Here is a 23442-nt window from a genome sequence, read left to right as displayed (position 1 = left end):
ACCACGCACATTTTTTATCAAGACAGCCATCGACTGGAAAAACCTCCCCTCAAACGCCGTTCATGTCAACCCGTCTCACTTCAAAGCCGCCATTGAGTCACTTTGTGAACATCAACTAACTTGTTTTTAGAGCGCAGCTCTTAGGTGCCCGTTACTACGGCGAGCGTCGGCGTCGGCGTAAAGCCTTCATATATACGTAACTTCACATAGTCTAACGAACAGCTTGCCAAGACTTCCCCAAGACGAATGCGGAGGGAGCATTAGCTTGGCTTCAGGAACACTTGTGGAGTTCTAATTAAGGCTATTGCTCAGCTTGTACAAGCCGGATTGTAGGCAACCTCTTGGATTGAACAAGCCCAAATGTAGACGTCATCTAGGTGGGTTTGTGTTACCTGGGAGCGACAGCACAGCAGGGTGTGGTATTTCAGGAATCGCCCGACGTTTGTGCGCAGGCGCGTCTAAGAGCGGGTGCGAGAGAGAAAATCTGGAGGCGTTTGCTCCTTGAATATCTGACTTTGCCTAGTTACTTACTGGAGGAGAAGTTTCTTTGCTCGTTTTTTATGCGTTTGTCCCTAGGCTTGCCGGCATGGCGGTTTGAATTATAGAAATAATAAATATATGGAAATGAAAGTGGATGAAAAACAACCGGCCGCAACTGTGATACGAACCCACGTCTTCGCATTATGCGTTCTTACCAAATGAGCTACCGCGGCGCCGTTTTCCCATTCACTTTCTGGGGTACTTATGTTGATCTACTATAGAGCTAACCCTGGGAGTGTTAGCCAGCCACAGAAAGGATGTGGAACATCCTTTCTGCCGCAGGCGTCACGTCTGCGTGAACTTTTTGGGTGAAGGCAACTGGTCGATAGACCCACACATGCTACCTGAAGGCATCAAAGCTGCCGGTTTCGAGACCCTCGCTATGTAATGAACGAGAAGAAAGGAAACCGAGGGACCCGCGCGAATACGCAAAATTGCCGCGCGGCTGGCCGCTCGAGGCACTTTGCGTGTATTCGCGGGATTATTTCACGCTCAGAAAAACACTTTTATGTAGCACGTATTGAAAAATGTTAGGCCTAACATTAAGAGACCGGAAGAGAGCGGTGTGCATCAGAGAACAAAGGGGGGTAGCCGATATTCTAGTTGAAATTAAGCGGAAGAAATGCAGCTGGGCCGGCCATGTAATGCGTAGGATGGATAACCGGTGGACCATTAGAGTGACAGAATGGATACCAAGAGAAGGGAAGCGCAGTCGAGGACGGCAGAAAACTAGGTTAGGTGATAAAGTTAGGAAATTTGCAGGCGCAAGTTGGAATCAGCTAGCGCAAGACAGGGGTAATTGGAGATCGCAGGGAGAGGCCTTCGTCCTGCATGCAGTGGACATAATAGGCTGATGATTATGATGATGATTGAGCAACAGAAAGCTGTATCGGGCGTTTTTCATGTTGCTTTACAGTTTTCTCATTGACACTTTTCATCTAATTATATTATTCGAGAAGTTGATTAATTAATTAGGATTAATTATGTAATTAGGCGGAATGCAAAAAATAATCTAAGCATCTCCAAGCGACGGCAAACATTACCTTGGTTTTGTCCAGCTACGTGGCATTTGCATATTTTTTTAAATCTTGGTGCATGGTATATGGTAGTTGGGACACCCTGTATATACTGTATATAACGTTTTACAACTAACGGCGGTGCGTACAATAGTGTCTACTTTTGTCTTATACAGTTAAATCTCGATCTAACAAAATCCGATTTCGCGCAGTTTTCGATATAACGAAGAAATTTCCATTCACCGGCAGGTACCCATAGGGTTCGATGTTGGCATCAACCCAAATTAACGAAACCAATTTAACGAAGTCTTTCCTGAAATAAATGAGTAAAAGAAGTGGTGATTTCTTTCTAATTTTGACGCAGACGGTTTTTTCTTCGAGCTTGTGCTCTAACGCTATCGCGTTAAAACATCTAGAGCGCTTGAGTCACGGCCCTATATCTTTATTTTGACGAGACTGCACGCCGCGCCCATGCACGGAACAACGGACTCGGCAGTCGGTAGCGCTCGTACCAGATTTCACCCGCGCAGGCGCGGGTTAGCGGCAAATACAATGCCGCGGTAGCTTTTGGCTGTTGCTATATATATATATATATATATATATATATATATATATATATATATATATATATATATACACGTTACAATTGTAGATTTCGAAGGACCGAAAAATCCCTCGTTCGATTTCATGAAATTCCCGATTTAACGAAATAATTCGAGCGTGGTCATCACTTCGTTAAATTTAGTTTCAACTGTAACGAATAATCTTTTGCAATGTCCTTGTTTATCCACAGAGGCTCTGAATTAATTTTGACCACCTTTGCATTCCGCCCCCATCGGAATGCGGCCCCCATGGCCGGGTTCGAACGCGCGATCGACCTCGAGCTCAACAGCGCATGCGCCGTAGCCACTGGGCGTAAAACAAGCTTTGTATGCTGCTGAGGCCCGATGGAGCAGCGTATAGCAGACGACCTAGCGAACTAGGAGCGAGAGTCAAAACCATAGAGTTAGTAGTCAAAACACCGCGATGACTTACACGTGACCCATCCACTTCGTCGTGACGTCTGGACAGAGGGGGGAACGAAACAGAAACCGAAACTGATCTCTAGAAAAGTTATTGTAGCAAATTAGTTAGGGCGCTCTGGACCGTGCCGCTATCTTTTCTAGGGTTTCGTAGTTCCGGGCCTTCATTAAGCGCAAGAAATTGAGAAAAAGAGTCGCAAACGTCAGCTCAGTATACTCCTTTAACGGGGATGTGTACGGTGTTGCACTATGTATACACAAAGCGGCTAAAACTCTGTAATGAAACCGAAGATGTGCGGATACCTGATCGACATGTGCGCCATCGTCAGGGCGATTGGAAACTCGTGGCCGGCTCCTCGAAATAAACTTCGCGATGGCGGCGCGCATCGGCGTGTAATTAAGGCCGGGTGCCGAGAGGCGTGTATACGGCGTACACTTCGATCCGTGCGCATTTCGATCCAATCCCGAGAAACGGTGCGACCGAAACACCACGTCTTGCAAGCATGCATAAAAAAACGAAGGAGTTTTAATTAAAAAAAACGGTATACACGATAATTTCGCGAACTGCTTCTGCTGCTGCAAGCAAACAATATTTGAAGGCAACGTGTAATTAAACAGACGATATATAGCGTGATCAGAAAGCGGCTGGCAAACTGGCAGCTTTGATGACAGCATGGTGTATGATAACGCAAGGTCTGCGCAGCGGCAAGGTCTCACCGGGCGCCTAATGAAAAAGTTATTTGCGTTCGAATTCTGAAGCCAAGCATTTTTAAAAATGAATCTATATTTGTCCCCCTTTAACGTGGCTGCTGATGTCTGCTGCTGGGTAGGTCGGTATCCCGGTATATTTGTGGATGTGTACACGAACGTGATATGTGCGCCGATTGCAAGTACCATCCAACGGGCTTATACCTATAACCACTGTATACTGACCTGCAAAGTATAGTGCTAAGCGCACTCCTGTTCAGCGTAATAATAAAAAAAATGGTCGTAGTTTCACCCGAAAGGTGAAGCATCAATTGCGATAGCAACTTAGTAGAGAGATATACGGAGTAAGGATAGTAATTTTATCAGCTGTATAAACTTGGACATGCAGCAGCACCAGCAACGCGCAGAACTGTTGTCGACGCCGTCGGCGCTTTTGCCCGCATTCGCACCGAACGCGCGCGGCGTTGGTGACTGTTGCCGGCGCCTCTGGGGGCGCGGCTCGGAGGTTTCCGACGAGATCAGAATGGGACGCTCGTCGAGCAGCGTCGGAAATCTTTACTACCTTCTCGCTTCGCAACGTTTTTATATAAATCCGCATTTGGTGCCGCAGCTAAACGTCGTTAGCTAGCTAATCTCAGTTGCGTTCCGGCCGTACGTGGGTAGGCAGCGTATTGTGCGGACCGAGGAAGAACCGCATGCCTATACCATATGCCTATACGAAGAACGACGGCGTGAGCAGAAGAGGAACTGGGCGCGAAGGCGCGGCGGGAGGCTGCTAACGTAGCCTCCCGCCGCCTTCGCGCCTATTCCCGCTCAAGCATCGTTACAGAACCCATGGCCGTCGACCATGGCGACCACAAAGCTGTAGTCACCTTAGTGACAAAATAATAGAAAATGACAATTCATCTGGTATGTGTCTTTATTTAAATCAATATAGTTTATCACCATACATACAGCTCCGTTGGTCATCCACCATAACGGAACGTGGACACGAACATATAATGCCAAAGTGAAATGGTACGGAGTTTTTTTTTTTTTTTTTTTTTTCGTGACGGAAAACGTGAGTGTGACGTCACGGATTTCAAGGTATTCTCTCTCGCATTTGCACTGTTGTGGCTCCGTAAACTTTGTTTTATCTCGCCAAGGGCAGTCTATATAAGCGGCTCCTTTATAGATTACGATGTAGTCCATGTTCACCGATAATGAATTAACCGTAGGCTCGAGCAGACGCTGTCAAAATCTATGGCGTCAGGGCGAGCTGGTGCGGGAACTCCAAGGCGGCGTCGCCACCAGTCTCGCTTTTTTGCGTCTCTTCTGGCTTATACACCCTCGCGTTATGAGTGGCCCTTTCTGTCATTGTAGAATGTGTAATTTACTAATACGAATCAAGTCATTATCTCTTTAGTGTCTCGTTTTAAGAACAGATCAGTCCTCGACCAATAGTTGATGAATGCGGTTTGTCCGTGATATTGATAGAAAACAAAGCATTCATTGAGGGAGAAAGGCAAACATTTTCATTAAAGTTTGTTTCTGCACATTGTATGGGGCCCCATATTTAGCCTAATTTAAACTTCATCTGTGCACTCGGCCTGCTGTTATGACTCGCCGTGTTCTTCGGTGGCACTCGATCTCCTGCACAAGCAGCTGCAAATTTTTTTTTATGGGCACATTGGATTCGGGCGACTTCTGTAATTTGGCAGCTTTAGCTATACACTTACTGTACACGAGGGTTGCAATGTGGGCTTGTTGGTAACGCATCTTGGAGGGTTTCCGGTAGCGCGATTAAATAACAGGACAAAAGAAGACACACAGGGACAAACACGGCGCTCGATCGCAGAGATCGCATGCACATCTTAACAATATGCACGCACCTGCCTATACAACGCGGACGTCCGCACAATTACCGCGCATGCCGGCAGCAGAATTGGCATAAAACTGCCCTCGCTTCGCAGTAGTATATATATATATATATATATATATATATATATATATATATATAGAGCTGATTGAGCGGAACGTGACGGTTAGTCCACATGACTTTGTCGCTTCGCACTCAAACTGACTGCGCGTCGTTCGCGCTCTGGGGGACGCACTGATCAAAAACGCGAAATCGGCGCAGTTCTCTGTGCCTGAGCGCCTGAAGTATGGGTGGATGCTCAGTTCACACACGGCCGTGCTGGAATGATATAGCATAGTGGGCGTCCTATACGGTCTACATGTAAACTTGCAATCGTGCTCGCTACCTATTCGTAGTGGGCTTGCCGTGGTGTCAAAGGTGGTGGGCGCGAATTGGCATCCCCTCTGTCTTGCATGCCCGAGTCTCCCCACACCATTTCTGAACCTGCATGTTTGTCGAAACCGAGCAAGCGTGAAATTTGCGCTAAATAATTGCACATTTGTATAGGCCTTTTAACTCCTGATGAGCACAGGTTTGATTTCGATGGATTATACTATACGTACTGTATGGCATAGTGAGCTATCTCACGTACGCGCTACTATTCCTGCTGGGATGGACAAAGGTAATGCCGAGCTATGGCGTTGAGCGAGAGACTATACAAGGTCGATCCACATAGGTCGCGAAGCTTCGGGCGAAAAGCGGTTCAGAACCAATTGTCACCGACATCAGCAAGGGTGGTTATGGGAGCAGCGATTGAAGCGCGACTATGTTTGGAGGGAATAAACACTGGGAAAGAAAAAAAAAGCGTTTTTAAGTTAAAGCGAGACGCAGTTAGATTCATTCAACGAAAATAAAATTCATAATTCATTTTATATATGCATGGCGAGAAAAGATTTAACTGTATTTTACTAGATCATTATCAATATATACCTTTTTTCAGGGCCCACCGTTAGAGCGCCCATCGTTTGTCGCTTCGCACTCAAACTGACTGCGCGTCGTTCGCGCTCTGGGGGACGCACTGATCAAAAACGCGAAATCGGCGCAGTTCTCTGTGCCTGAGCGCCTGAAGTATGGGTGGATGCTCAGTTCACACACGGCCGTGCTGTCCTATACGGTCTACATGTAAACTTGCAATCGTGCTCGCTACCTATTCGTAGTGGGCTTGCCGTGGTGTCAAAGGTGGTGGGCGCGAATTGGCATCCCCTCTGTCTTGCATGCCCGAGTCTCCCCACACCATTTCTGAACCTGCATGTTTGTCGAAACCGAGCAAGCGTGAAATTTGTCTGCATTGTCTGCTGTTGCCTCCGAAATGCACGCGCAGACGCCACAGATCTCGGAGGCTGCGTGACATCCCGAAGCCCCAAACAAGAATGTGCTGCGAAATATATATCAGTGCACTTAGCACGAAGGCGCAGTATATCGCCACCCGCCTGTCGCTTTTGCGGCTTTTAGCGCTCAGGAAGCCTCGTCTCGCGGAACGCACTGAGATGGATCTGCCACATTATCCTATTGTGCGCATCTGTCTAGATGACGAAAGTGTGACGGCGGTATTGCATAGAGACTGAACAATGCGTCGTCCTTTTCTGTTTAATATTGTTAGCTGGCGCGCATTCGAATACGCATTCACTGTATCGCTGTCTTCTTCTGTATAGTCATTTATAATTATCTGCGAGACTTACCGTCATCAATCAAGTCTGAAAGCGCAGCGCTTAAGAGGAAGTGTAGCTCGGTATCTCCTATCAAAATGCATGACAAAGGAAAAATAGTTTTTGTTTTCTCGGCAATAACTTCACCGAATTTGATTATGTCTTGCATTTAATACAAAAAAGTTAAAAATGTAGTGACTGCAGGAAGCAAGTTCTGATTTAGACGGCCAATTTTGTGTACAAAAGTTGTTGAATACATATTGCAGAATTGAAAAAAGAAAAAAAACAAAAAAGCCCTCACGTATCAAGTTTACAGCGCTAACTCAGCAATAGAAAAAAAAAAGACATCACAATTCTGTAAATTGTACATATAATAACACATTTAAAGTAAACAAAGCTTATGTATTACACACCACTCTGAAGTATATATACGACTAATTCGTGATTGGAAATTTTGCAAACTCCTCGTAAATATAACAATTTCATGCAAGCTGTGAACTGATATATCAAATTAGAGGCCGTTTCGCGTCGAACGAAGCGGTGGAATACAGTATACGTGTCGAATGCAGGGGGCGCCACAGACAGCAAGCGTGAAATTTGTGTAACATATTGCACATTTGTAGGCTTTATATATAACTCCTGATGAACACGAATTTGATAATTTATACCTGCTATACCAGAGTGCTCAGCTCTATCAAAAGCGACCATTCCTGCACCGATGGAAAAGCGTACTGCCTAGCTACGCCTCACGCCCCCGCCTCTCCGAACACCGAGCGCAAGGCTAAATTTAACTCCAATTACGTCATGCGTGGCGCGACAACGGTGCCATCTGTGCACGCGACACGTGCATGGCTGAGTAATGGCTGCTTCCCTCTACAAAAGGGTACCCTTCGACCGTGTTCAAAAACGTCTCACTTCTAAGAAAAGCAAAAAGAAAAAGCAAAAACAGGCCCTAAATGTATCTAACAGAATTTCCCGTCAACTTGGGTTGCTGGGTAGTCCATAGTCGTTCCAGTTACTTTCTTACCAAAACGTCGTTTTACGCGTTGAAACACAAAAGTAACTGTAACTCCAATGCATTTCTCCGCAAAGTTCGGGAATTAATATCTCGAAACTGGTGTCATTCTAAGAATTCGTTCCAAGTGTATCCGCCTTGTTAACTCCACGGCTAGAATTTGTAAATTGCAATATGGACGGGCCATAAGGTAATTAGTTAAACGTTTAATTAGTGGTGTTTTGTTAATTAGTCGACTATACATTTCAATTTTTTGTGCAAGTAATGTGCGCCTCTTCGAGTAGACCAGCTCATCAACTAGAATTGTGTTATCTGCCACAGGCAACCTTTAAAAAATTCTGAAAGTGTTCGCTGAAACACCCGGTATATGGTCGTCGGCGGAGTCGAGCAATGCCGGCCTTCAACGCTGCAGGTTTGACAGATGTGAGGTGCATGCAACGAAGTGTCGTGTCCTAAGGCGGCCACGTAACGCACATTTGAGATCACTTAAGTGTGTCGCCAATAATATACATCTGCTCATAAGTATAGATACAACGGTATATATCCAAGTTGTCTGCACCCTGCCATAAGGTCATCGCCCGAGGAATATATGATCACAATGCGAGACGAATGAGTTCACCGTCTATACGTAGCCCTCATTCAGCTTCTCGTGTAGTTCACTAAACACAGACGTTGATGCCGTCTGGCGGAATCAAGGTCTACGTGTACTCGCAGTCGGCGCATACGTGTAAATATTTAGTCACAGAGTTGTCATTGACGATCTCTGAATGCCGAAGTTCTGGTTTTAGCGCATGAGTAAAATGACTTATAGACAAATATTACAGGTTATAAAAAGGCGGATGAGGCAGCCTGTAAGAGCTACGATCACAAAATATATACTTTCTTTTAAATGCTGGCTCCCCCCGTAATCGAGAGTAGATGTAAGCACGAAATGGCTACCGCAAAGAAAATTGGTGCCACGATGCAGACCTCAAAGCTTACTGAGCCGAAATGAACCTGTTTTGAACTGAACCTCGTTGCAAGTCTCGTCTAGGCTACAGTCCCTTGATAATTTGAAAGTGCCGCCACTTTTTGAACCCTGCCACCGCCGCCCGTACTCCTCGCCCCTTTGCCCGTATCCTCCGCGGGAACCGGTTTTGCGCCCGTTTTTCTGCACGACGATTGGTCTCCCTGCCGGTGCCCTTGGAAAAGCGCGGATCTTGCGTGTTGCTTGTGTTTTCCTTTTTCGTTGGCGCCATTTTTCTCCTTAGCTCGGCTGACTCGGCGCAGCGAACGTTGCACGCTGTGTGTTTCCTGCGGTGTCGTGCTAGCTCTATGCCGTGCTGTAGCGCATATGACTGCTCAAGAAGCCTGAAGATGGTTATGCAGTTTTTATGATGTCACAAGGAAAGCGTGACGTCACGACTTGCGCAAGAAGCAGTGGCTGCACAACATTGGCCGACATAACTTTTTTTCCGACAAAGAACAGTGTTTGCGAGGTAAGGCGCTTTCCTCATTGCTCGTATCAAAGCATCCCCCGGGGGGGCCCCCCCCGGGGGGGGGGGGGGGCGCAGGCAGGCGAGGAACTTATGCGTTGTGTTTTGACTATGTTTACCTCCCTTCAACTTTCCTCTTATTTTGTAAATGTTCCAATCAATCAATCGGAAGTTTGAGATAAATCTCGTTACATGGCACCTACGCTTCCTTCAGTCGCTCAAGACCCCAATAAACATACACGGTGTTCTGCTTAGGTAATTAAGTGCAACGTAGTAGATATCCAAGCTGCACATGTTCAAAAGATGTCAATCATCGCTCAGCCCAACGCTTCTGTGCATTACAATTTCTCCCACTATTTCTGAACGTGTTTCGTATTTTCTTTTTTTTTTAATTCAACTATCTGGACTTTGTAGTTATTCGGCGTGCTTTCTATGCGTCATTTAAAAATGAAAGCACGTGAAAAAAAGCGAACATTTATTTATGCATGTTCAATGCACTCGTCCGAGACAACAGGGTTGCGATGCGGATACAAATTGCTAGATGTCTAAAATCTTTTAACAACAGCTTGAATGGGCCGAAGGCCTTCTGAATACATCAGTGTGAATAAGCTATTCCAGCAACGCAGTAAGATATAAACTAAAAATCAGCACAATTACACAGCAGTATTCTTGCTAAGATAATGAAAATTTACATAGTACATCGTACAGCACATACATAAAAAACAGTATTAATAAAAAAACCAGGTTCCCAGCAGCAACAAAATAACATCAGTTAACTAGATCACAATATAGCTTCAAAAGAGTAATTTCACAGCAGGAGAGAAAACACCACTAAGTAATGTCCAACTTTGGTAAAGACGCGCTTGATTACAAAAAAAAAAAAAAAATCGATACACCCTCGTGGCGCCGGCTGGTGATTCTAAACGCTGGAATTAAGAAAATAACAAGAATATATACGGGAAAATAATAACAAAAGCAAATAGAAGAGAGGAGAGAACTGCAAAAATAGAGTACGCAGTAGGTATGCCAGTCAGTGTCAATTTTGGCCATACAGTACAGCAGGTTTCACAAACGCAAATATTAGCACTGTTCACTACACTAGCTAGGGCACAGACGTCGCCTCGACCACCACCCTATGGAGTGTCTTTCAAAGCGATGACAGGGAGAAGTGCTCGAAGGTTTCGTAACAACCACAGATGTCAGTGCCTGCGCTGACAGTACAAGACAAAACATAGCCGGGATTTATTCGATCGTGAAGCGGGTGTTCTGATACCGGCCAGGTTGTTGCTTTGCATATCGTCATGAGGGGTAACGGGTGCCATGGCCTCGAGTTCTCGACGGACGATCCTGGTGACGTTTTCTGGAGCTTGCGCTTGCCGAAGCGTGGCTAAACCTTCGCATGAGGACGTGGCAGCCATATTGGGAAGTCGGTCGAAGCGGTGAGTGATACGCTGACTTTTTGGCCTGCTCAAAACGACGACATTCAGCGATGACCGACTCCACTGTAGAGCAGTTCTTACACAGTAGCAGATTGAACGCGTCATCGGCTATGCCTTTCAGTACGTGTCCCACTTTGTCCGCTTCAGGCATGTCCTTGTCGACCTTGTGGCACAGAGACGACGCGTCCTGAATATATGAGATGTACAGCTCTGTAGACGTCTGCGCACGAATTGCGAGTTCCTGCTTGGCCGCTAGTTGTCGTCCGATAGGTCTCCCAAATATATTCCGTAATTTATGCTTACAGACATCCCAACTTGTCAGATCTGCCTCATGCGTATCGAACCAGAGTCGCGCAGTGTCCCACAAATAGAAGATGACATTCGCAAGCATTATCGTCGGGTCCCACTTGTTAGTGCGGCTGATGCGCTCATACATTGCCAGCCATTCATCGACGTCCACGCCGCTTGTGCCGTTGATTGTCCCGGGATCAATAGGGTGCAAGAGAATGACCGGTGACGGGCCTTGCTCACACTGGGTCGCTTGGCCGGTCATTGTGGTGGCAGCAACGCGCCGTTCGCTGCGAAGATCCAGTTCCCGGTGTTGTAGCGAGTTTACCCAGCACCTCCACCAAAGATGTTACGGGGAGGTTATATATGTAATGGATATATTTACAAGGTAAGGCGCACAACGCTACTGCATTGGTAAGGCGAGCGGGTGCACACCAGAAAGCCACACCGTCGTCGTCGTCACCGTGCAAGCACCGACCACAGGATCGCCGCTCGTGACAATATATAGATACCTTGGTCGAATCTCAATGTTACACTCTCTGTTGGATAGCTACGGCGTTGGCCACTGGAGGAGCGGCGCATATGTCACGGGCAGACACATACATATAGTCTCGTGCCGAGGAGCAGAGGCGGTGGGAATGCGACCACAACATCGAGTCTCGAGTATGCGGAGACCGTGCCGAGGTTTCAGCGTTCCAAACGTGGACAGTACCGGCCGCGACGCATCTCGTATGCACACAATGCAGAAACGCAAAGCTGGTCGAAACAGTCAGAAACGCGATGCCGGGGCAAAACGTTCGCAGCGACAACAAAAACGGGAGCGGCCAAGGCATGAAGCATAAGCGGGAGGGACGACGGAGATAACTTGCGACAATAATTAAATATCTAGAGGGAACTCCAGCGCTGCGATCGGTAAATCAGCTTAAATTAATGGGAATTATGGTTAGTACATGGATCAGTCTACTTCGTGTCTGTGGCTTCAAACGTTATTATGACGCCAATTATTAGGTTCTAGTAAATTTCAAATCACTCGTAGTTAAAACGTCGTTATGCTATCGATCGTCAGCACACTGCCATCGTCGGTGTTGTGCCGTTGCCACGGTGTCATTAAATGTATTTTATTCAATTTTATGGACAGAACTTTTGCCGTCGGCGTTGCCGTGGACGTCATACGTATTTAGGTATATGTATGCTATATGCCATGCCACGCTATAAGACATATATGGTATATGCGGGTTATATTGCCACACCATTCTATCACTAAAGTTGCTCATACCAGATCCTACATTCTTGATAAAGTTATTCCTCAGAATTTTGAGAATGGCAGCCCCGCAAAGAAATGTCATGAAACGAAACAACGACAGTGCATGCCCTTTATCTTAAATTTTCTAAGACTGTTATTAAAAGTGCGGTACAATAACAGAGCTCTTGCCTGAAAATGATGTAATTTTATTGGCGTGGCTCTGCACTATATACCTCTGGGATCGGCCTAGGAAAGAGGTTTGAAACATACCAGATATGGGTATATGGGTATGGGTGGTAAAGTCGCTAAGAAAGACGTTGGCTTTACTTAATAAACATAAATGAAACTGTCCGACGGCAGGATTCAATTACAGAGGACGCCTAGCGCTACAGCTCGTTTTTACTTAGCTTAAGTTTACTTCAATTCATACTGCCACTACAGCTACGAGTCTTACACTTCGTCTAATATTCTAACATGTTGCTATAACATTCATTGATTGTCCTTATGGCGAAACTGATTTTTGTACATAAGGATCACAAATGTCTGCCTGTGGTGCAAGTCAGTGGTCAAAAGCTCCAGCTCTCTCTCTCTCCAATTGATTTCTAATTTCGTTACCGCAACCAGCGCCGCAAACAATGTTTCCGCAGCCGACAGCTCTGAATGTCGTATTTTTCGATCCTAGAGACTATTGTGTTTTTGTTTTTTAGCGCTGCGGTGTATAGCTGATGTCCGTACCTTTCGTCATTATAAGCTTGTTATATTGAGCCAGAGGGCAATTTACTGTGCAGAATCTTCGCGAAATAAACGCGAAAAGAGGAAGGCATACACTGTGTACACTCTTAAAGAAGCTATACACAACTTTAGGGTGTCATTTTGTACTTTTCCCCCGAAACAATGATCGGCACCGTTTCTTTGAACCGTTTGCTTTCTCTAATATACTGCGCGCATTTGCTTTACTCTCGGGCTGCAGGCAACGGACGCTCATGACGTTTAATTCTAGCAGGAATGGTCCTGGACACACAGCGTTAAACAAAGGAAGTGCGCAGTAAAATGGTGGCGTTCATTCACTCTAAGAAAAGTTATTGCACTCTTTTGGGCTTATCTTGTCCCCAAAGAATAATCGCTATCTATCTGGAATGCCTTTCTTTAACGCGGCGCGCCCGGCACTTCGTCACAAACGGCACGCGCGGTATCAGCGTGACATGGCATTCTTGACAGGGAGCGCAGAGATTTCAATAAAGCAAGGCGGACGAAGATTATCGCTTGGGGACAATATATACGGCCCAATTGCTTTAAAGGTTTATTAGAGTGAAGAGTATACGCCCAAAGGATGTAAATGCTTTACACTCTTCTTCAAGATGCTACACCCTTTAGAGTGTTACGTTGTCCCACAATAATAATCGTCAGGCACTCTTAATTAATTATATTTCTGTAGCGCTGTGTACCACGTGGTCTCACCTGCAAGAATGCACGACTGGGCTAGTCGGTTCGACACGGTGCTGTTTTTCAGCGCGGAGGCGAGACAATCGAATAGTCACGACCGAAACATCAGTTGGCAATCAGCGGTGTCTTAATTATTCTAGTTTATTCGGTATAGTTGTAGTCTTAGTTAGCACTGAAAAAAACAGTGCTGCAGTGTGGTCTCCTTTCTACGCACTGACCAAAAGAAATGCTACCTAACTGCTGGTAGGCTAACCGCATTTTTACTTTTCTTTTTTCTCTCTCGCTCTTTAAATATTATGAGTAAATTTCTTTATATGTAATTTGTAAAAGTGTGCGGTTGGGCTAATTGTTTTAACATAGTACGTGCTATCTTCCAGCACAAAAATGGCATCACTAAAAAGACAATACAGAGCGCCCACTAATCAAGCCCGGTTTATTTTTGCTGCATGCTCGACGCGAAAAGGGTGTATACATTTATATGTCCCTCATTATCTCTCTCATTACGGCTTCTATCAACAGCACACTTGCAGCAGCATATGTGGTCTGCAGAATGCCGATAATCAACTCATCTTTATTGTGCGATTCTGCAGTTGATAGGCGTTGTGCAGAACATAAGCACATATATACTTGAACTAGGAAACGGCGCGAAACACGAGGACGCAGAAGAGGCACACAACAACCTGTTCAACCAACTAGCCGACACGTTCACCGTATTATATATACTCTGCAGAATAGAGCAACAAACATGAGTTGACAGTCAGCGCTCTGCCCTGCCTATTTGGTCGTCACGTTTTCGCGCTCGAAAATAGCATTATAAATTTCTCTCTATACGTGCCTGCGTCTCTCTGTGCCGGTACAGTGTATATACAGGGTGTCCCAGCTATCACGCAGCACGATTAAAAAAAAAGAGGAATGGCGTTATGCGAAGCAAACCTAGTGCGTATTGTTTCCAGTACAGTGGAGTAGCCGCCAGTATTTCTTTCGTTACTGAGGTTTAATTAATTAGTTGTAATTAATTATCTAAGTCGAGAAGTACTGTCCTAATTATCAAAGTGTCAATGAGAAAGTTGTAGAGCAACATGAAAAACTCCAGATACAGCTCTCTGTTGCTCAATACGTGCTACATGAATGTGTTTTAACGAGTGTGAAAGAAGCCCGCGAATACACGCAGAATTGCCGCACGACTGGCCGCTCGAGGCACTTGCGTGCATTTGCGGCCTTCTTTCACGCTCGGAAAAAAAAAAAAAAACACTTATGTAGCACGTGTTGAGCAACGGAAAGCTGTATCGGGAGTTTTTCATGTTGCTCTACAACTTTCACATTGACACTTCGATAATTAGGACAGTACTTCTCGAGTTAGCGACGTTCCTTGTTCGACTACTGGTCATCGTTCCAATTCCCAAAAGTGTATAATATTTTTGAGAACGGCCGTGGAACAAGTAGCCGCAAAGTAAACAGAGAAGCGGATTTACAGCACTGGACTGGTTGACGAGCGAATCTCTAGAACGTTCCATATGGGACATGCGCATACCCCGACGAAACGGGCGCCTATTGTCAAGACCTTCCGGTCTGCTAACGGTCTTCACGAAACTCGCAAGACACTTCACGCGCTCGAACATAACCGGTCATAAGCGCGCATGCAGTACCTGATTGACAGAAGGAGTTGAATAGAATGACAATCTATACTGGCTGCTTGTCATTGTTTAACAATTACGCAGGCATCTTGTTCCGGCACAAATAGCAAGGTTACGTGAGAAGTTACGGGAACATGCTACATCTTCACGAGCTCTGATGACTGCATCGGCTGTTCTTCAGTTACTAAGGTTCGGTAAGGAGATGTAGACCTTCTGGAAGGCACGTGAATATAGCCTAGCTGTCTGCACCTGTTGCTTGGCTTTCTGCGCAAACATTGCCAGGGTGAGGGTTTCTTGGGAATACAGCAAAACCTCGTTGCAACAAAGCTGAGGGCGGAGGCAAAATTACTTCGTTACAGTCATTTTATATCCATTATTACGTGTTCTGCAATATCAGTCTCTATTTCAAGGGAAAGTTCAATCACTTCGTTATATCAGTTATTTCGTTATACGCAGTTTAGTTATAACGATGTTTGGCTGCTGTATTTATTTGTGTAGCTTTTTAAACAGTCCTTCAGTTGCGGGTATTGCCTTCCCCTTTCGCTTGCGTTCTTGCCTCCCGCCTATGGCACCAGGATGAGTCATTACCAACTGTATATTTATATATAGCCTAAATTTCGGTTCTTCTTAAATACACAAACGTTGCGGACGTCATTGAGGGGCAGCTGTCACGTTTGGAAGGTCCGTGCTCGTATCCGACGCGTGGGCGTGTTTAAATGTTTGACGTTGATGGACTGAAACGGCGTAAGAGAAATCTGTATCGCTTGTCACTTTTCCAGACCTCGTTAATTGTTCTTGCAGCTGCCAAAATAGCGACAAGAACCGTTCTGTGAGAAAAAAAAAAAATCTACGAAAGCTTTTTTACTAGCTTCTGGAGTCGCCACGGTTCCAAAATTAACTAAGATTTCCAAAAAGTGAAGTAATAAGAAGCAAAAATAAATGGGATAACTCACGAGCGTTAATTGAGGTATATATGTGGCGTAAAACTGGCCGTAATTGTACATTTTATGGGCGGTTTCCGAAATTACAATAGTGAGATTTTCGAACCAAATCGAATACACACACACAAAAAGAATATTTTCAAAATGAGGGTTACACGATGATTTAAAGGGTTTTTTTTTTCGAATTATGTTAAAGACAGGACTTTCACATCAATTATACATGCATATGTATAATGCCCTTCACAACTGGACGTCCGATCAAGCGAGGAGCTTGTGAACGACAAATTGCTTTGATGTTGTCCGGTACACTATCGCATTACAATAATTAATGAAGCAAAGAAACGTCACCTTACCAGATGCATGTAGAATGTATAGTGTTCGTTGAACGAAATTAGCGTAATACGTACGGCACCGCACATTGATTCGAAGGAATGCAAACATATGGCGAGATTGGAAAGCATGATTTGTTCTGCCTTTATCGAGACAACGATTTCGCAGGCTGCCGTAAAGCCATGGGTATTCTTTTTAAATGCTTGACGAAATTATTCGGCAAAAGTCATCTGCCTCATGCGTTCGCTCAGGGACTGACGCCTCTGCGTCACGACCGCGGTTCTCCTGGAATCATTGGTAACAACTCCCACTTGCATATTCATCGCCCGAGTCTCCGATAAGTGCTCTTATATACCGTAGTTTACATTTGATGAGAAACGAATATTTGACAGTTTCAAATAGTGAGTTATCGAACGGATTAATAGTGGAGACTATTCGATTTCCCAAATTTTCAATACGTACTCGCACACCCCTAACATCTCCGCCTGCACTGCACACGCGAAAGCACGCTAAATTATTGCGAAACGTATTAAATATTACCCGCCCACAACAGAACATCCACATAAATTAAAGCCTGCATTTAACGGCTCTCGATCTGCATGCAAGCACCCGGCGAGCTAAAGCTGGGCTTGTCTGGGCTGCCACATTCCTGCGAGTTTCGAGTTACGTATACGTCGGCCCCGCCGGCTTACGCGATCGCCAGCGAGCACTGTTTAAAGTTGTTGTTGCGATCCGTATCAACTTCGAGAACTTTGATCTGCCGATCACTGCACACTTGGCAGGCCGCCAAAGCGCGCGCGCTTGGGAGAGCGTGGTTGGGAGATCGAAACCAGCGCCGCAACAAGCAACTAGCCTCTAGCATATAGCTAATGGTCGTCTTATCGACAGTTCTCGCGAAACGCGCTATAATTGCGGCATTGCGCGTTTCGGCACGTTAGTCCCGAGTCGAAGGTTGAGATAAGGGTGCGTGCCGCCGAAAGCCCACGCGCGATATCATTTACGGCACCTCATTTCCCAACGGCTAATTTGAACTGCTAGAGGCGAGCCTCCACCGGCCTGCAACGTCAAGTACACGGCGCGCGCTGTAGTAGTCGTTAACTTTCGCGCGCAGACCTTTCTCGGCGTGCCTTTAATCACACCTGTTAAAAAGGCCGCGAATGACGTATTTCCTACCGTCCAAAGCAACGTACGGACGATGCAATGCCGAAGGTCGCCCGGGTACTCCTATTTGGCCACCGGACGCGTCGATCAATACATCTGTGGCAAAGCGACGTATTACGCGCGGTGTCGCATAAGAGCCCTGCGCATCACGCGCAAAATCGTGCACGAGGCTACGGGAGCGTCGCCCCCAGCTTATTTTTCAAGCGAGGTTTCATAAATTTCATCACGAAAGTCCCGGAGTGCTTGGCAAAGAGCAAAGGCTAAACTGCACTTGTTGCAGTGCCCGAGGTGCGCGCACAGCTGACCGCGGCTGTCACGTCCCGGCCCGCGCGGCCACGAATCCGCCCGACCCACTTTTTTTTTTTTTTTTTTTTTGTATTTCTTTCTCACTCACCTTGACTGATTCTCGCCTGTCGAGGATGTAGGTGCTCTCCGTGCTTGCCATTACTAGTGGACTGCGTCGCTACGACGGCGCGGGCGCACACCAATGCAGTGGATGAACTTCAAGCCAGGCTTGCCGCAGCGCGATCCATATGCGGCGCTTGTCGAACTGCAAACACAGCACCGGGACTCGTTACGACGAGAAAGTGCTGCGCTTCGCGACGCGAGAAACCTACGCGGAGGTGTGACACGACTCGTTTCGTCGTGCAGTTCGGGCTTCAGTGGTGCATGCAAGGCATCTTCTACCCGTATTACCGCTCGCTCGGATATCTTGTCGGCTGCTAGAGCAACAGATGGTGCGTATATAGCTTTCTCAGCATCCCGCTTGGCGGCGCTAGCGTGCAAAGTACACAGTAGTGAAATAGCATGGTGAAGCATGGTCGTCTAGGGGTAAGCAACGTTTAGGAGTAAGCGGGTGTTGTACTAAACCTACGTTTCTTCATAATTTTTTTATAGCTGCAGGCGAACAAAACATTTTTACCTTAGATAAGAGTTCCTAAATATTAAAGCTGCATTAATTTTTGAGGAATGTGGTAGAAACTGGTGTTTTAGTGCGCAGAACCAGCGGCAGAACCTAGAGAGCTACGGGTGTGCTCTATCCATATACACGTATCCACAGATGCTATCCAGGTGGCGCAACGAGCGCAAGCAGCGAAACAAGCGCACGCACGCACAAACGCCACAAACGCTGGTTGAAACTCGGCAACATGAAGATGGCTGACAGTGCGGGTGTTCTTCGGCGGAATCGACCGGGAACAAAAGCCGAGGTGACAGTTTTATCTTTGTAACCTCACTTCGGTAAATTATGAGCATGTACAATGTTTAATCTGTTCGTGACGATTTGTTGCTTGGCTGTCGCCCCGTATTCACGTCAGCCGTGCTGATCGAAGGCCTAGCTGATTAATTTCTGCCTTTTATATCCTCTTTCGGTAACGTTCTAAACAAACTAGGTTGCCGCGTCTTTCTGCTCATCGGCAGTTTCGCTAGCGCTGTCTTACCGATTATAAAGCGTACTACCATGTTCCTATTTCTACCGGGTTTTCCAATTAACTGCTGTTTCGAAATGCCGTGTGAACTTCGATTGGGTTTCATGTGACCTAGACTTATTTTTGTGCGTTCGTTTCGTTGCCCAGAATTTCTCAAGCTGGCCCGATGAGCCGTTCGACGAAATGGACAGTACACTCGCTGTTCAACAGGTATGTTCGTGCATGCGTTATAAGTTGGTTGCGTTTTACGGAGCCGTGATTGACAACTGCTACTAACCTACGCTGCGGTGACATGTTCATCCGGTGAACAGTTCATTCAGCAAGCGATCCGGAAGGACCCTACAAATGTCGATGAAATCTTGACGCCGCCCGATGGCCAGGATGAAGGAGTGTGGAAGTACGAGCATCTAAGGTATGTTCGCTTTCTAAACGTACGGGGTGGGTCCGCGTAGGCATTGATATTCCTGTCTTCTAGTTGGTTAGAAGTAGTCCCTGACAGAAATATATTCTGTCACATACTTCTGTGGATGCTGGTAATACCAGTCTGGTTTTGTTGAGGGAATTATGGAGATTGCGACTCAGTTGTGAGAAGTAAACGGTAACTGAATTTGTAGCGTATACCTGGCGCTCTGAAACGACCATTGCCAGTCTGTGTAAACCTGTTGTGATGTTGTCGTTACAGGCAGTTCTGCATGGAGTTAAATGGTCTTGCAGTCAAGCTGCAGGTATGTGAGGTTTGTAGTTGTTTCTAAATGGCTTATCTAATTGCACGCATACCACCACTAACACTTCAACGTTTTTGTCAAAAGTCTTTCTGCATGCCTTACCTGGTTCTTCACGTTTAAACTGCAATGTACCGTATTTACTCAGATCTAAGTCGACACCTGGAAATCGAAAATCCAGAAAGAATAAGAAGATATCCTACAACATAAGCTGACCAAAAAAATTGCACTAACCTTTTGAAGTCTCAGATAATGTTTATTTCGAACACGCGACACTAGCAGTAAACCTGCTGCTGCTTGCTTACTGCATGCAACCAGTCACTTGTCATCGTCATCCATGTCGATATCACTGGATTCTTCGTCGCTCTCCTCCCACAATGTGTTGTCTTCTGTACTGTCCAGCACATTAAAAATAAAGCACTTCCTAAATGCGTGCACAATGATGGCAGCCGGGATGTCCTCCCATGCAGTTGCAATCCACTTTGCCAGCTGCCCCAGCAACGTGCCCTTGATGCGACCTGACGGCCACGCAGGCCAAATCCTCGAATCGGAGCCTATCTACGACTTTCGTATCTTGCTTTAAAGGACAAAAAGGTCTTGTCTTAGAATCGAATAAATGCGGTACTATGGATGCTTTACACAAATTTGTGCCTTATCGTTAATTTGACAAGGCTAGCAGTTTTTAGCATGGCATGAAAGCAGCACAGGTATCAGTATGGTGACTTGCGTTTTATTCTAAGAACTATAAAATGATAATTTGCACTTACTCTGGCGTGTCGTTGCTCAAGTTTTCCACCTGCCTATCTTGGTCAGTGTTTTTCGATGAAATGCTTTGCACTGTTGTTTGCCTGGTTTGTTGATACATTTAAGGGGCAGAATAATGGCAAAGCTAGTAGTCTGCGTTTTTGTAAAAGCTTATTGCTATGATAGCAGAGTGCACATACAGCGATGTCTTTTTTTTTCACGAAGAAGGGCAAGTGTTGCAAACATTCTAAAATGGTGTGGACCAAGAAGTGTCACCTCACTGCGAAATTCTAGCGATGACAGGAAATCTTTCTTTAATTTGTTAGGATAGCAATGCAGCTCACTGTATATTAATTTAATGGCACCAGCCAATTACTACACCATATGCTTACATTTATGGTATTTTGGGGCACAGTAATTATTGTACTATAGGTGCAAAGTTAGCAACTGTACTCTCAAAATAAGTTGACACGGGGTAGAAGGCACAACACATGCTGTCGTGCTCAAGAATGAGTAGATGACGCTCTGGTACACTGATGCAGCATCGCAAGCATTCACACAATCGTAACCCTTATTGGCCAATGCCATCTACAGCATCCACTCCATTGCCACATTAATTTCAATCGAAACAAGTGTAAGTTGTGATCTGCCCCAGCTGGTGCTTTTTGAATGCCTCAAATCGTGTCTTCCTAGTTAGTGGTCACTAGGCATGAGTTCAATCAAGAGAGGGGCTTCCTGATGATTGCATTTATACATTATCTGAAAGGAAGACTTGAACAACTTGTTGTTACTTGTCAGTCACTTGTGCCTGTGGGACTATTGAATTTTTAAGTTCACAGTCCTTAGTTATCCTTTGAAAACGGGCTGTGCTGTATGTGTATGAAATTGTGTTCAGCGAACGTAGTGCAGCATAGACATTTTCGGTGCACGTGGGGGGAGCTGTATAGGTGACCCGTAAAAGAGCGAGAGATTCTGGGATGCGAAAACACCCGTGTGCTTAGATTTGGGTGCACGTTCAAAAACCCCAGGTGGTCGAAATTATTCCGGAACCCCCCACTATGCATGCCTCATAATGAAATCGTTTTGGCACGTAAAACCCCATAATTTAATTTAATTTAACAGCGAGATACATAATACTCGTAACCAACTAGCCCACATTGGTTCGTTGAAAGCAGATAGAGCTAATGTGTAGCCGTAATATGTCGGCGATATGGTCATTGCCCCATCAAGTTGACAAAAAAGCGAAAATGTCTAACTACGTACTTTGAAGTGCGTCTAACTACGCACTTCAAATGAACCTCGAGTTTCAACCGAGAAATGCCGTTGACATCGTGCGAAGTTTTCCAACATTTTCAGCGCTTCATTTTCTAATTACGCTAGCTGCGCCGTTATCGACGTTATCGATTGCAGTGACGATCACAGAGCAGCATTTACCAGACTGCGGTAGCCATCGCCTCAGCACCCGATTTTCTAAGGTAATGCTTCTATACGCTTGATAAATTATCGGATAAAGATAACTTTTTCATCTGTCTGACTGACCCGCAGGCAGAGCAGTCTGTGACGATGCACTCAAGCAGCGGCAAATGTCGTACAGCTAAACCTGTCAGAAACAAAAAGGCTGCCGAAACGAAAAGTTCGTTTATGAATATAAGCATATCCTTACCGTTCTTGGCTTGTCATCGTCGCGCCCAGAGTGAACTGAAACTTAGAAATCAGCTTCATGAATGGTACAACATTGCTGGTCGACAAAGCGTACGGAAAGCCTCGCACGACTGACAGTTGAAACCGAGCGGAAAAACTTGTGGTGCTGGGCATGCCGCCGCGTTGTCCGTCGTACCGGAAGCTGCTAGCAGACGACGCGCCCCACAATTCCCTGCTATTGCTCATTTTACGGGTCTCCTATTGCCTATTCTCTCGGAAAACTCCTGCTTTCGCTGAGGTATGTTCATGCAGCTGAAGAACATTTTTTTAACAGCGAAGCTGTTTAAGCCAGCCGTAATTTGTGGTTCGTATCAAGAAACTATAAAGAAATAAAAAAGAAACTTTCTTGCCAAGGCGGGATTCGAACCCGCGTACCCCTGTTCCCAAGGCGAGCGTCGTAACCACTAGGTTATACAGCCACGCCTGCAGAGCATGCATTTAAGCGAACCATATGATTGCGTTCCAGTGTGGTCATCTTCGTCCACAGCTGGCACGTTCGCATGCTCGTGCTCTGCGAGGTGAAGAGGTTTTGCATGCTATTAGAGCGAGAGAGAGACTCATTCATGGAGTGGGTCTGCTGGAACGCGTTGTCGGTGTTGCAAGCTGCGCTATGCAACGCGCAGTGACGGTCGTAAGTCTGAGACGCGCGAAAAGAAGTTATCGTCATCACGAGTAATAAGGTAAAAAGTTTGGGCGCACTTCCGGAAAATCCTGGGCTACGATCGCCCAGCTTCGCTGTTTCAAGTGTTCCACGGCCGAGTGCAAGGTTAAGCGTTTTGTTTGTCTCATGCGGGTACGAAGTGGCATATCCTCGTGTAAAATGAAAGAGGCGTGTTTTAAGCTTGCTTACCTCGTACATATCTCTGCATATCAGAGCAGTACTGATTTCACAAAATGTAGTCGGCTGCTCCCCAACGGATGACAGGTGGGGTGTGGCAGCAGTACTTCGTTCTACTTCCAACCTACGAACTCTAGGGGCAGTTTCAACACACATTGTATGAAGTTTCGGGGACATGGAGGAGCGTAGTAATTTCTAGCTGCTAAAAACGC

General features: G+C 45.8%; 2 protein-coding genes across 7 annotated transcripts in view; one reads left to right on the top strand and one right to left on the bottom strand.

Moving 5' to 3' along the window:
* LOC119441778 (putative sodium-coupled neutral amino acid transporter 11) overlaps positions 1–18557 on the bottom strand; it is a 68387-nt gene extending 49830 nt beyond the window's left edge. For 2 of the 3 annotated variants that reach the window (XM_037706390.2, XM_037706391.2), the window contains exon 1: positions 18193–18341. In XM_037706390.2, the coding sequence (XP_037562318.1) occupies positions 18193–18243 (51 nt within the window). In that variant the 5' untranslated portion in view covers positions 18244–18341. Of the gene's footprint in view, positions 1–18192; positions 18349–18415 lie in introns of those variants that run through there. The other variant, XM_049661608.1, reaches the window with a different exon arrangement.
* LOC119441779 (MOB-like protein phocein) overlaps positions 18431–23442 on the top strand; it is a 29318-nt gene continuing 24306 nt past the window's right edge. For 2 of the 4 annotated variants that reach the window (XR_007465599.1, XM_049661610.1), the window contains exons 1-5: positions 18431–18535; positions 18859–19006; positions 19373–19435; positions 19537–19637; positions 19908–19959. Coding sequence is in view for 3 of the 4 variants with exons in the window: in XM_049661610.1 (XP_049517567.1) it covers positions 18947–19006; positions 19373–19435; positions 19537–19637; positions 19908–19959 (276 nt within the window). In the remaining variant the exon portion in view is untranslated. Of the gene's footprint in view, positions 18536–18721; positions 19007–19372; positions 19436–19536; positions 19638–19907; positions 19960–23442 lie in introns of those variants that run through there. The other 2 variants (XM_037706392.2, XM_049661611.1) reach the window with 2 other exon arrangements.

Source organism: Dermacentor silvarum, chromosome 2 (assembly GCF_013339745.2).
Source record: "Dermacentor silvarum isolate Dsil-2018 chromosome 2, BIME_Dsil_1.4, whole genome shotgun sequence".
Lineage (NCBI taxonomy): Eukaryota > Metazoa > Arthropoda > Arachnida > Ixodida > Ixodidae > Dermacentor > Dermacentor silvarum.
The sequence above is the reverse complement of the archived record's forward strand: the minus strand, read 5'-3'. Positions and strand labels throughout refer to the sequence as shown.